General features: G+C 36.9%; 1 protein-coding gene across 2 annotated transcripts in view; it reads right to left on the bottom strand.

Annotated features, from left to right (window-relative positions):
• LOC137741502 (DEAD-box ATP-dependent RNA helicase 20-like) overlaps positions 1 to 15,011 on the bottom strand; it is a 29,058-nt gene extending 14,047 nt beyond the window's left edge. The window contains exons 1-3 of one of the 2 annotated variants that reach the window (XM_068481206.1): positions 14,520 to 15,011; positions 12,222 to 12,274; positions 11,941 to 12,033 (exon numbers count right to left, since the gene is read on the bottom strand). In XM_068481206.1, the coding sequence (XP_068337307.1) occupies positions 11,941 to 12,033; positions 12,222 to 12,230 (102 nt within the window). In that variant the 5' untranslated portion in view covers positions 12,231 to 12,274; positions 14,520 to 15,011. Of the gene's footprint in view, positions 1 to 11,940; positions 12,034 to 12,221; positions 12,355 to 14,519 lie in introns of those variants that run through there. The other variant, XM_068481205.1, reaches the window with a different exon arrangement.
• Between the last annotated feature and the right edge of the window lie 390 nt (positions 15,012 to 15,401).

Below are 15,401 nucleotides of genomic sequence, written 5' to 3'. Positions count from 1 at the left end.
GGCGCTAACAGCGCCGGTTACGGATGATGAGATTAAGGAGGCATCTGTGCAAATGGGAGGTCTTAAGGCTCCTGGCCCTGATGGTTTCCAGGGGATTTTTTATCAGACTTACTGGGAGATTGTGAGGGAGGATATTTCTGCTCTGGTCAGAGATTTGGTTCAGGACTCTGTGGGTATGGGTTTGATAAATCGGACTCATATTGTGCTGATTCCCAAAGTCCCAAATCCGGAATTTGTGCCGCAATTCAGGCCTATCAGCCTGTGCAACTACTCGTACAAAATTCTTTCCAAGATTCTTGCTAACCGGTTGAAGGTATTATTACCAAAAATCATCTCTCCTTCTCAGAATGCTTTTGTGGCGGGTAGACAAATTCAGGACTGCATTGGCATTGCCCATGAGATGTTTCATTATCTGAAGGGGAGGAAAGCAAGGAATAGATTTGAAATGGGTATTAAACTTGATATGCAGAAGGCGTATGATCGGGTTGAATGGGATTTTTTGGATGCAGTTATGGAAAGAATGGGGTTCAATAGTTTAGTAGTAGATGGAGATCGCTAATTAGTGGTTGTATATCGTCTGTGAATTTCGCTGTTCTCCTAAATGGGCAGGTTGGGGCGTCATTTGCTCCCTCGCGGGGTCTCCGTCAGGGGATCCTCTTTCTCCTTATTTATTTATTTTGGTGGGGGAGGTTCTTTCCAAACTGATTCAGGGTGCGGTGGACCAGGGTCGTTTGGAGGGTGTTAAGTTGGGCGGCTCGGGACTCGTAATTTCTCACCTCTTCTTTGCTGATGATACCCTTTTGTTTTTGCGTGCTGATATGAAAAACTGCCAAAATCTTAGACATTTGCTGAACAAATTCTGTGTGGCTTCTGGGCAGAAGGTAAATGTAATGAAATCCAGTGTCTTCTTTGGGGCAAATGTACCGAAGGTGATTGCTGATCAGATGGGGAATTCTCTTGGTATGGCTGTGGTAAACAATCCGGGGACCTATTTGGGGGTTCCTGCTATATGGGGTAGGTCGAAACAGCGTGGTCTTGCTTATGTGAAGGGGAGAATATTGGAAAAGCTGCAGGGGTGGAAGCAAAGTACACTATCCCGAGCCGACAAAGAGGTTTTAATTAAGGCTGTTATCCAAGCTATTCCGGCGTACCCTATGAGCATTTTCAAATTCCCCGCCGTTGTTTGTCAGGAATTGGATGCTTTGGTGGCTGGATTTTGGTGGGGTTGCAAGGAGGGAGCCCATAAGATTCATTGGGTTTCTAAGGATGTTTTGGGTCTGCCTAAAGATTTGGGAAGTTTAGGCTTCAAAAATTTTCAGGAATTTAATGATGCTCTGCTTGCTAAACAGTGTTGGCAGTTAATCACTGAACCGGACTCGTTGTGGGCTCAGGTGATTAAGGCTCGGTATTTTCCCCATTGCTCGATCTGGGATACGAAGAAGGGTGGTCATGTATCTTGGGCGTGGAGCAGCCTCATCTGTGGCAGGGACTTGATCAGGGAGGGTTCTCATTGGCAGATTTTGGGGGGTCAGGAGGTGCGGGTGTGGCAGGATAGGTGGCTGCCATCCTTGCCCCTTGGACACCCGTTGCCGGTTGGCCCGGTTGCGGTTACTCCCAGTTTACGGGTCAGTGCGTTTATCTGTCCGGAGTCGTGGCGGTGGAACCTTAGTTTTTTACAGCCTTTCATATCGGGGGAGGCTATGCAGGCTATTGAGGAGACGCCTCTTGGGGATTTAAGTCTTAAAGATAGGCTTATCTGGGATTTGAGTAAGAATGGGTGTTATTCGGTCAAGTCGGGCTACAGATGGTTGCAAGGTAGATCGCTTGCAGTGAGGGATACTCGTCGGCCTTCTGTTCGCGGGGTTCCCAGGGCTTTATGGAAGGGTATATGGAAGCTGGAGGTGCCCCCCAAGCTGCGACATTTCTTGTGGCTTACTGTGCATAATTGTCTTCCTACTCAGGATGCCCTTTTCCGACGAAGGTCCTCTCAGGCCTCTACTTGTCCTATTTGCTGCTGCCAAGATGAAACCATTGAGCATATTTTCCTTTCTTGCTCTTGGGTTGAACCAATTTGGGTTGGAGGGGCTTTGGGTTATAAAGTGGATCGACTTTCTCTCCCAGCTTGGATGGACTGGATTCAGGCGGTCTTCTCTCTGAATTTATGCAACTCTGGTGATACAAAGTGGAGGCAATCTTATATTGTTTTTACATGTTGGTGTATTTGGAAGGCTCGCTGTGATTTTGTGTTCAACGGGGTGTTCATTAATCCTTCTAAAGTCCTGGCTGCTGTCTCTGCGGCAGTGAGTTCGTTTTTTGGTGCGAAGGCAGTGGTTGGGGATAGAAGAGGGGGCGACGGGAGGAGGGATACCCAGGTTTCGCGGTGGTGTGCTCCGGCCTCTTCTTTTGTGAAGATTAATGTGGATGCTAGCTGGTCCAAGGCCTCAAAGATGGGCTTTGTCGGGGTGATTGTGCGGGACATGGAGAGTAAGTTTGTGGCTGCCGCGAGGTACGCTATTAAAGCTCCTTCTGCTGCTGCTGCGGAGGCCACAGCGATGTTGCATGGGTGCCAGTTAGGAGCTGATTTGGGTGTAAGGTATGTCATTCTGGAATCGGACTCCCTTGAAGCTATAAATTGTCTTTCTAGCTCGCTATCTATGGGTAGTTGGGAGGCTTTCCCCGTGTTGGCTCGGGTTAAGCAGTTGGGGGGGGGGGGATTTCCTTGATTGCCGATGGTCTTGGGTGCCCAGAACTGCTAATGGCGTGGCGCACGAGATTGCGTCTGTTGGTTTTACGGAGATGAGTGATGTCGTTTGGGTCGATAGGCCCCCATCTTCGTTGGTCTTTGTTTTGAATAATGACGGGCTACCTTGTCCTCATTAAGTTGGCTGTGGTGGTGTTGGGGGTGACGCCTCTACTTGCTGGAGGGGTCTTTGTGGTTTATCCCTTGTCACTGCTTGGTTGTTGTATTGGTGTTTGCCTCTCTGTAGGCCTCTTTATGAATTGGTTTCGTTGGGCGTTCAAAAAAAAAAAAAAAAAACCGTTATTCTACACTTTTAATTAATTTACATGCAAGGCTTTTTAGAGATTTGATCGAACTGCTATTCTACACTTTTAATTAATGTACTAATTAAATCTAATATATACCAAACTTCTAAGACCATCTCCGATGGTGGGCTAAAAGTCAAATTATCCTTCAAAATTTCTCCCCAAACTCACTCCAACTCAAGGGGAAATTTTGGGCTAAATGCTAAACCAATGCCAAATTCCCCCCAAAATTTAGCCCAGAAATTAGAGTGGACTCCACCCAGCATTTATCGGAATTTAAATTTTTTTAGATTAAAATGTTCATAAAATTAATTTACGATAGTCTACATATTTATTTATTTTTTAAAAAAATTAATTTAACAAAAAAAAATAGCCTAAATTCATTCTTTAATAATCTCGGGCTAAAATTTTAGGTTAGAATGGTTGGAGTAGAAATATGTTAGAGAATGTGAGAGTGCGAAGTTTAACAAATTTTTTTTTTTTTTTGAAATAGCCTAAAATTTTAAAAAATAAATTTATTGTGAGAGTGCTAAGTTTAACAAATTCATTCTTTATTTTAACAAAAAAAAAATAGCCTAAATTTATTTTTATTTTTGAAATAGAAGGAGAGATGAAGAGAGTGATAGAGAATGTGAGAGTGCGAAGTTTTTTTTTTTTTTAAAAAAAAAAAATTAGAGATATGTTAGGATTACATGTAGATGAGGTTTTGAAAACAAAAAAAAGCAAAATTTGGTTGTGTGAAATTACATTTATGCACCATATTTCTTATTCATGTTCTATTTTAATTAGAAGGTTAAACTGGTAATTTCATAGAGTTTTGGTTGACAATGAGTGTTTTATTAATTAGTAGAGATATTTTAAAAGACAAAAACAATAAAATTTCTATAATAATAATATTTAAAAAAAAACGTTGAATTGTGGGTGCAAAAAAGCCGATGTCTTTTTAAACAAAAAAATCAAAGCGAGAAGTTTTAGGTGCGAATCTCGTGTATGGCAAATTCGATGTCAAATTAGGCTGCCTATGGTGTGGCTTAGCCGAACCCCCCTCTCCCTAGTGTAAAAATATCGATGTATAAAAAAAAAAAAATTTGTAACAATGTACTCCAATATATTATATACATGCATGGATATATTAAAAATTAGCATACAAGTAAGGCTTGTTTTATTAACACCTCATATTTTGTTGATTACACCCCCACATACTTAATAAATATCATATTTACTTTTTAAATTAAAAGTTTTCTTAGCACACCCCACGTATTTTCCAATACCACCCTCACACCTCACATCTCGCACACCCCACAATCATCAACTAATTAACCACACTTCAAACTCTTCATCTCTTTCAAACAAAAGAATAATCCACATTTTAAAGACAAGAAAGATGAATTAAATTGTTGTATAAAATCTTTATCTTGTTGTTTGATTATAAACATCCGTCAAATTTTCTTGAACAATCATGGATTCATGTTGGATTCTAAGAAGCTTGATGAACAAATGGTAGGAACTGTTCTTATAAGGCAATGTTAGTTCCAACTAGCCAAAAAACATTGAATTTCTTCATCATCAATCAACCACAAGAATATTACATTTAATTACATCTTAAAATTTTCAACATTCTCCATTTATCTTCCTATTTCTTGAATTCCAATTAGAGCAAGGTTTTGCAAAAAGTCAAATTTTTATTCTATTATTTAAATAATTTCTTGAACGTGAAAACCAACGAATGAACGAGAAGCAAAACTCGATTTTTTGTTCCGTTCATCAAAAGATATACGTTCATAACTTGTTTGTGTTTTTAGGGTTTTGTCTTACAATGAAGAGTAAGAGCAACTAGAGCTCGAATAGTCATTTCATATTAGAGTTACAAGTTATTTAGTATTACATTTTTAAGTGAGGTGTATTCAATAACATGTGGGATGTTAATAAAAAAAAACCCTCCAAGTAATTTGGTACATATTATTGAAAGGGCTACTTTGTAAAGTGTTAGTGAAAGAAGTTCTGGTTTTCCTGCTCGTGTTTGAGAGGCACATCAATCTTGGAGTGATTCCAATGCACCTTCGTTGTGAGGCTGAACACTGGTGCGATGCGAGATTTTTTCTAATTTCTCAACTGGAGTGATTCCAATACACTTTGGGTCTGTTGCCAAGGGCCGGAGTGAGTCTGGGTCTCTTCTATATCCTATCTATTTCTATTGTCCTTCATCATTGCATCACACAAACAAAGAGAGAAGCAAAGCTCCAGTAGTTTTATTCAATCATCGAATCTCCTCTCAATAAAAACAATCAGCTTGGGTGGATTTTCCTCATGTGATTTTCTGTTCTAAATATCACTACTTTTTCACTACATTATAATGTTACTAAGCCAAATCAATCTTGCCTTGGTTCTCCTTTCCTTTTGTCCCTCTTTTTTCGTTCTTCTTCATGCCGACTTGGATCCAATTTTATAGACGTAGGGATCCTTTCTAGTTTCCGCGTAGGCTCAATAAACTTCCGTAAACCACAATTCACTTGGCAAGGCTTGATATGTGGCTTGGGCCCACTTTAACATGTAACGTGGTTGGCGTGATTTATTATTGGCATGGCATGATCGTAGATTCACATCTCGATTTCGCACTTTTGCATGAATTTAAGCTTTGTACCTGATAAATGTATAAAGAGCTAGCATATGATCCAATTTCGAGCTGCGGGAATGTTTAATCATGAAGAAGATCGATGGTCCTTTCGTTCATCAATCAAGCAATTGAGAGGAGACCGATAGTGTTCGCTTAACAAGTAGTGATCAAACCCAGCGGATGGTACCTCTCAGTAATCTTCTAGAAAAATAACATAATATATTCAATTTATGCTATAAAACTGTAATGTATTTAAGTTATGCATCCAGTAACCGCAAGAATTCGGGCAGGGAGCAGCATAACCTTAGTCAATCCAGTATTTCAAGTTCAAGATGGGGTGGTGGACTGGTGGAGATCACGGTGGAGGAGTCAAAACAGGATTCATGTTAAGGTTGCTTAGTAAAACCTTATGGAATCGAAAGATAATTGGTACAGATTCAATATAAACTGTTTACTAGTTAACCTGGAATGAAAATCAATATAAGTAATAAATGCCCTTTGTTGAAAGAAATTTATTTTATATACTAATTTTTTAAATTCTATATACTAATTAACATGAAGAAAAAAAAAATTTAAATGCCTCTATTCATTAAATGATATCTGCTCGGGAATGGTTTTGGGGGCATTTGAGCTCTGAATGTTGAAAATCGGTACATCATCATTCTCTTTGTATAAAATGTCATATATATGTATATTCAATGGAGATGTATGTTTGTTATATTATATGACAAGTTAACTTGTTTAATGCAAGAAAAAATAAAAAGTATGTACCCCGAAACCGAGTGTCATCGAAAGTCCTGATGGAGTTTGAAACGTCATCACAAGTTTAAATGTGGCCCTCCTTCATATTAGGTGTAGAAATCTCTATATTTGCCTCTATTTTTAATTAATAGATGCAAATGTTTCGGCCTCTGCTTGTTGGTTTCATGGTTCTACCAATATTAATCCCTGGACTTTTTTTTTTTTTTTTTTTTTTTTAACAAAGACTGTATGAAAGATGTGGTAATTAATTAGTCAAGTAGTGTGCGTTTAGTTCTCAGACCTTCCATAATGCAAAGTCTGCAGCCTTCTTGAATCAACATAATGGGATGGTGACACGCTCCGATCCTGATGTCTAGAGGACAGCAGGATGGTCACGTGTTGGCCGACATCCGAGGATGATGCAAGCCATTTAATGAATGCATATGCCAAGAACATGGGAAACATGCATAAAAATTTCACGCGAACTATGCAATGTAATATTCAAATAAACCTTACCAAAATAATATAGTAATATTCAACCGTCAATAAAATGATAGTGATAATGTATAACATGTTCAGAGCATACATCTAATTCATAATACAAGTGAAGGATATAACAAAAAGTGCTATTACAAGTGATGTCAAGAGCAGAGGATGACACTGAATCACTGGTAAGGAAATACCTCGTAACTCGGATCGTATGCCTCGTTCCTTAGTCCTGAAGGAGCGCAAAATAAAACATGAGTCCTTAAAAATTAACATATTTTTTTTATTACGGTTACGTAAATGAGCCCTTAAAAATTAACATATTTTTTTGCAATTTATCAAGAAAAAGATATTTTTGTTTGCGGGGATAATGCAAATGGATGTTAATGGATTCGACGGCGGCTGTGGATAATGGGATGGACTAGTCGAGGCGGCCGATGGAGGTATAGGCACGTCGGAGCTTCTTCAAGTTGAAGATGGGGTTGGTGGACTGTTGGAGATCATGATGGAGGAGTTAAAATTGAATTCATGTTGAGGTTGTTTAGTAAAATTTTATGGAGTTGAAATAGTTTGTATAGTTTTTACATAAACTGTTTACTAATTAACCAAGAATGAAAATTTATATAAGTATTAAAATGCCCTTAGTTGAATTAAATTTATTTTATATACTACTTATCTAAATCCTATATACTAATTAATATGAAGAAAAATAAATAAATGCCTCTATACATTAAATATTAAGAGTGAGATTAAATCCACCTCATTGTCATATCACTCCATCCACTTTGAAATATAAATGTCAACGACAAATATCTCCTTTTATAAAATAACATTTAAGGACTTACACAATGGGGTGTGCTATCCACACACCCTTATTAATTTATGTATGTTGATCTTCTTCAATTCATCTGATTCGACAGCTGAAAACATAAAAAATGTGAGAGAAGTAAAAAGGGGTGTGAGAAGTAAAAAATGTTATGTGGATGTCACATCCCTTACACAATAACCACTAACATTTTGCCATATCAGCGTAAGTTGAAATAGAAGAAAAGAAAAAGAAAAAAAATAAAATAAAAACCCACCCTACTCTGCAAACCCAACCAGTCCACACCCGCACGCCTCCCTCACGGTGGCGTCGATGCCAGCTCCTCCTTCATCAAATGCCCTTTCTCTCATGATGGGCTGCAGCCTTAATCTAATTCTATGGAGATGGATGGTTGTGAGGCTACGACCGTGCTGCGAAGGGTGGCATGAGATAAGGCATGGGTGTTGGTGCGGCTGAAATTTATCAAATATAGTCAAATATTAATCTTTAATTTTAAAAATGTCAGTTTTTATAAAATTTTTAAATGTATTCAAAATATCATTTAAATAGACATAAATTGTCACATCCCCGCCCGGGCGGATCACTTCCCGGGCCTGCTCCACCACCGTAGCACGATATTGTCCGCTTTGAGCTTACCATTCCCTCACGGTTTTGTTTTTTGGGAACTCACGAGTAACTTCCTAGTGGGTCACCCATCATGGGATTGCTCTAGCCCCCTTCTCGCTTAACTTCAGAGTTCCAACGGAACCCGAAGCCAGTGAGCTCCCAAAAGGCATCGTGCTAGGTAGGGATGGGAATATACATATAAGGATCACTCCTCTGGGCGATGTGGGATATCATAATTCACTCCCCTTAGGGGCCCGACGTCCTCGTCGACACACACGCGACCAGGGTTAGGCTCTGATACCAAATTGTCACATCCCCGTCCGGGGAGGGACCATTTCCCGACCCCGCTTCACCATCGTAGCACGATATTGTCCGTTTTGGGCTTACCATTCCCTCACGGTTTTGTTTTTGGGAACTCACGAGCAACTTCCCAGTGGGTCACCCATCATGGGATTGCTCTAGCCCCCTTCTCGCTTAACTTCAGAGTTCCAACGGAACCCGAAGCCAGTGAGCTCCCAAAAGGCCTCGTGCTAGGTAGGGATGGGAATATACATACAAGGATCACTCCTATGGGCGATGTGGGATGTCACACAAATATTCTAAAATTTTATCATATATTTTTACTTTTAGTTTGTACCCATTTTTAATTTGCAACCCTTTTTTAATTTGTACCAATTTTCTTTTTAGTTTTAATTTGAACCCAAGTTTGTTTTTGTGCCCATATTTTTTTAAGGAAAACTAATGAAAAATGTATAAAAACTTTGAATTTTAACGATAAAGACAAAATAAAGGGTAAAATGAATAGTACCAGGTTTGACTTTTTAGTGTAAAAATGTAGTTTTTCGTTAAAGTGAACAATACCACGGGCTTTTCGTTAAAACTCTTTCTTTTTTTTTAAATTTATTTGTACCCATTCTTACATGGTAATTATATGGATTTATTTTATGTTTCAAAAAATATCATTAGTTATTTTTTAAAATAGGTTAATAATTATGTGGATACATTATTTTCTTGGTATAATTTTGTGAAGAACAATATTTCACTAATATTTATTTTTAAGTATCATACTTGAAAAATATTATTTGAATTTGTTTAAATTTCATAATTTATGGAACATTAAATACATAAATGCATGAGTTAAATCTCTTAAATAATGTTAATAAAGATCTTGCTCAAAATACTTATACTAACAAGAATTCAGTCTAAAAACTAGGTTGATTAAAAACCAGAACCAAAATAATTATTTTTTTTTATTTTCTTTGTCAAACAAAGACCATAGGCTTCTCTTAATTTTATTTTTTGATAAATAATCAAATATTGCTCAGATTATTTTTAATACTGCTCGGATTATTAGTACAATAATTAACAATTTCCAAACCACAAAGAATGAAAATTTTCTATTCCGCAAACCCTAATTTTTCTAACCTGCACCGACTTAATACTACCTTTGCCTCCAACCGATTCGCAAATACTATAATATTTATCAATCTTCCATTTGACACAAGAGACTTAATTTTTCTAACATGTGCTAAAGAGTTTCTACTCCGTAAAATTTAAAAAAATATTTCAAGCGAAGGAAGAAACAACAAAAGCAAAAAGAAAACGTAAACGAGAAAAAAAATAACCATCTACATTCAATTTCGTTTAGGGATACACAAGTCTCGACCAGTAGCCAATGCCATCGATATTTCTCCACCATTTCTTAAGATTCTATCGCCAAAATTTTCCACCTAATAAGGTTTTGGTTTTCAAGTTTAAAGGCATTTATATCTATTACGAGCCAATATTGGATAAATACTCTTGAAATATTTAAAAGTTTATATAAAAACTGCTATTTAAAAAGGAAAACGTCGCCGGATAAAAAGAACGCCGTCCAAGAAAACTGAAATCCTAATAAGGTAACTAGCTCTCTACTCCTGTTTTCTATAGTTTTGAGTTGATTTGGGAAACCATAGGCATGAATTCCAAATGAGATAAAACAATTGAAGAAGCATTACCATTTGAGAGAATAATATTATTGATAATTTTAAATTTTTTTATGTGAGAAAATGTATTTGGAGAAAATGGAAAAGCTTCAGTTGACAAAAGAGTGGCAAGAATATATGGAAACAATGTGGAGAAGCATCGGAAAGGCCAAAAGCATAAACTGGAGAAAAGAGGGATTCTTCCTCTAATGTAAGTCTTTTTTTTGTTATTTTTTCTTAAACAATTTATAACTAGTTAAATTGAAATCTCTTTGGAAATTAAAATGGAAAAGTTTGGATATGTGCAAAGATTGACGAAAATATTTGAAAATTTGACATTGAAGTTTGCTGCGGTGGATAAACTTTAGATTAGATTGACAGTGCTTACCGTATCTGTTTTTGTTGTTTAGAGATTTAAGTTTATTGCCACCTAATTAACATATATGGTGATATTTTGGAGTATAAAATTTATTTTACTGGAATATACTTTCGTACAAGAATTTTTGGACGAGGGAGTGTAAATTACATGTGAAGTTCAAAAGTAGGCATAAAAATTTTGAACTTGTAATTTACACTCTCATCCAAAAATTCCTTTATAGAAGTATATTCCAGTACAATAAATTTTTAACAGGAATTTTCCACACCAAAATTCTACCATAGATGCTAATCAAGTGACCATAAACACAAATTTCTAAACAACAAACACAGATATGTTAAGCCCTATCAACCTAATCCCAAAGTTATTCACCACATCTAACTTTAATGTCAAATTTTCAAATATTTTCCCACTAGAATCTTCGCACATATCCAAATTCGTCCACTTCAATTTTTAAGGGAATTCCAATTTAGCTAGTTATAAATTGCACAACAAAAAATATCGAAAAAAAGACTTACATTTAAATATGCTTCTGAACAGGTGAAAGAATTCTCTACACTTTTAGCCTTTCCGTTACATCTCCACACCACATCCATACATTATTGTCACTCTTTCGTCAACAAAAACCTTCCATTTTCTTCAAATACATTTTCCTGCATAAAAGAAATTAAAATTATTAATAATATTCCCATTCAAATAGACTTCTCCAATCTTTTTATCTCGTTCGTTATTCCCGCCTATGGTTCCCCTTTCCGAATCAACTCAAACCCAAAGCTCAATGGGTCTTTTAGAACGGTTTTCCCTTTGCTTCCAACATAGGATTTCTCAAATTACAGAAACTTAACAGAAAACAACTAGAGACCTAGTTATCGTTAGGATTTCAGTTTTCTTGGACAGCGTTTTCTTTTTTTGTGGGCGGCGTTTTCCTATTTCTGGATATATTTAAAAGTTTATACAAAAACTGATATTCAACTCCCTCTCTAGTGTGATGCATTTTTTCACAAACGGCCATCAGAATTGACCAGACCAAACAACATCGTTTCCTTTTTGCCATTCGCCTTAACAACTATTGCTTGGTAAAGCTTCTTTTCATAGTCGCGGGGTCAGCGGCCTCATAGTGAATTGGTATGCCTCCACTCTCACAAAATGCGCTTGGAGGCCCTAAAAAAGAAAGTCATGCAGAGTATTATATTAAAACAAGTGCGCTATTAAAGATTACTCCTCAAACAGAACATCCTAACGTAAGAAGTAGGCAGCAGCTATTACAAATTCAGATCAGAACCTTTACTTTCCTGATTTCCTCCAGGGCGCAATGTGCATGTTTTTCAGTATTGGGGTAAGGCAGATACATTGGAGAAAAATGACCATATCCAGTCTGTTTAAATAAAGGCAAGCAGAACAAAGTTAACAACATATAGACCTTATTTTTTGGTCCTATATGCAAATACATGTGTAGTACACTGCGTATTAGCAAAGATGGTGCATGCCATTATTTACTGTTCTTTTAAGCAAATGCACAGTTAAGTAATAAGCTGCAGCCAAGTAGCGCGCGCACATACTCACATATACCATTTTGTTGTTAGCCTCGTAGCGCCACGTACAAGGTATGTAGGTTCCTGGAAGACATCAATTCATACCCATATCATAAAACCAAAAAAGAGATGAATTACATGTTAAGTTCAAAAGTAGGCACATAAATTTTTTTGGATGAGAGTGTAAATTACATGTGAAGTTCATAAGTAGGCATAAAAAACTGAATATTTGTTTTAGGTTTGGGTTTACCTGTTTAATTGTCTCAATTAAGTTTAGTTTCAACAGTATGTGTCTCTAGCAATGTTTGTGGTTGGTATCAACGCACTATTTTATGCGTGTTAGAGGACCTGCCCCACCTATACTCTCGTTAGAGAATATATCCAAGGGTGTTTTTCATGAGCGTGCTATAAAGGCCTAGATGGATGTTACTACAAAAGATAGGGAAGATGTGCTCGTACAAATGGAGAAGATGCTACCAGATTGCGACATTAGCGTAGTGGATGCATTTCGATATGCATCCAGGTTCAGACTTCCTGTTGAATAGGATTGATCATTTGGCAAACAAGCACCAGTATGACCGTTAAATCTCTCTATATTTGTTACAATTATACTTTTGTACCAACTACAACAAACTAAATTAATCTTTTGAGGGATACAGTGCAGAAGTTGATGATTACACGGAAATTGAGGGTGCTGATAAAGTAACCATAAAACACATGCTAAAGCAATTGTCGTTGATATGCGAGGCTTATCTCAGATGCAGTATCCGAATACAAACCCTAAGTTTATTTTCCGAAATTCAATTTAAAGTTTAAACTTTTTAGATAAATATTTTAATACTTGAAATAAAATCGCACATGCATCATGGCAGCCATAACATTATCCTATACATCGCGCCTATTATCTATATACTTGTTTAGCAGCACTACCCGCACAAATGAGTCTGATTTTCCATTACAGTAGCAACCTCGATAGTGTAATGAAAAACCAGACTGCTTTATGCGGGTCTGTCCCGCAAAAAAAGTGTAGAAGATAGACGAGATGACAAGAACAATGTTATGGGTGTTATGATACAGGTGAAATTTATTTGAAGCATTAAAACATTTATCTAAAGAGTTTATACATTAATCTAAATTTAAGATAATAAATTTAGGATTTTTATTCGAATACTGCATCTGACAGATAATTCTTGCATATTAACGGGAATTGCTTCACCATGTGTTTTAAAGTTACTTCATCACCACCTCAATCTCCCTGTAATAATGAACCATGAATTTCTGCAGTTTATCCCTCACAAAAACAAAATTTAAATATTAATCTAATTTGTTATAGTTTGTACACAGATATAATTATGACAAAAATACAAAGATTTACATAGAAACTCACCAACTGGTGATTGTTTAACAAATGACCAGTCCTCAAAAGGAAATCCGAATCTAGATGCATAGCGAAGTGCGTCCACTACACTAACATCGCAATCTGATAACATCTTACCCATTTTTTACAAGGACATCTTCTCTATCTTTTTTAGTAACTTCCATTCAGACATTTATAGCATGCTCATGAAAAACATAACTGTCTATACTATCCAACGAGAATTCTAGGTGGGCATGTACTCTAACATATATGCGCTGATACGCAGCTACAAACACTGCTAAAAAAGCATACCGCTGAAAATAAAAATAATTACAACAATTAACAGAGAACCCCAGACCTAAAACAAATATTCAGTTTTTTATGCCTTAATTTGAAATTCACATGTAATAACAATATGTTTCGCTGTCAATCATACCTAAATAATTAAATAAATAATCGGAAGTCGAAGATCAACAATATGTTTGCATACCCGTATCATACCCAAATAAATAAATAATCGGAAGTCAAAAATTCACATGTAATTTTTCACTTTTCACCCGTACGACCCAGATCTCATAAAAATGTCCAGTTTTTTATGCCTTCTTTAATATTTCAGAGAATATCATAATATGATAAAAATGTCCAGTTTTTTTATGGCTTCTTTAATATATATATATATATATATATATATAGATATATATATCTGAGCTCAAAGAAAATATAGAACGAACATAAAAAAGGCAAATTATGTACGTTTAGAAGCTAATTTCATTAGCAATTAACGCAACCAAGCTCTCTCAATATCACGATTCAGAACCCCCCAAGAACCCAGAAATTTAATGAAAATTTTTCTAATCATTCTATTGGATTAGACAAAATCATGAATTTTTTTCTAAAGCCCAATTATATTAAAATTTGAAGCAGATTTTGACATGCAATAAGTCAATAGGATAGGAATCGCTTAAGACTAACCTCGATGGCAGGGCCTCCGGAATCGCTCGATCCGTAACAAGCTCCTAGGTTATAGGGAGATGCCGTCGATGTGAAATTCAACACGCAAACCTTTGACGCAGCTTTGGCGCCTGGTGGTGGTGGGGGTTCCACACTGGGAGAGACTCCAGAAGAGGAATCTAGTTTTCTGGTTCCGAGAAAAGGGAATGAAGGAAAATAGTGGAGAAGAGGGAAAATGTTGTTGAAATCTTGCAGGAACAAACCCTAGGTAGAGCTTTCGAAACCAACCCCTTTCTCTCCCTCGAATCGTACAGGCCCTGTGACTCTGTCTGCCTGCAAGCCGCATGCCTTCCTCTCACCAAATCCCTCTCTCTCCCTTCCTGTCTTTCTTCTCTCTCTGCTCGCTCGCTCTCTCTCTCTCTCCCGACGGCATGCTCTCACCGAGTCCCACTGCAGCTCACAAAGAAAGGAAATGAAAGTCTATCCCACCCAACCCGTTCGAAACCCTAGCCTCGTCAATAAAGTGATATTCTGGTCCAAAGACTATTCATTTCTACACTTCAATTGGAAAGCCTTCTTTAAACTAATGTAATGAGCTCTGGTATATATAGTGAGTGTGCACTGAAAAGTCTCCATGCAGTCCACAGAACCAAACTACGTACACCAACCAACAATGAATAACTTCAATGTTCATTCAATGAAGAGTAACATTAAATACACATTCATGCGTCCATAATTTTAATATCGGTTGGTCCTACCTAATGTATGCTATGAGCTAGTTGAACAGCGGGTTGGAACCTAGCAATTATACGCTTAGATGAGATCTAGGTCTAAGCCTACTAGGCTGATTTAAGTAGATTGCTTATTTACACTTAAAAAAGCTATGCTTATATTGATAATTCG

The sequence above is a fragment of the Pyrus communis genome, chromosome 8 (genome assembly GCF_963583255.1).
Source record: "Pyrus communis chromosome 8, drPyrComm1.1, whole genome shotgun sequence".
NCBI classification, from domain to species: Eukaryota; Viridiplantae; Streptophyta; class Magnoliopsida; order Rosales; family Rosaceae; genus Pyrus; species Pyrus communis.
This window is presented reverse-complemented; position numbering and strand designations above follow the sequence as displayed.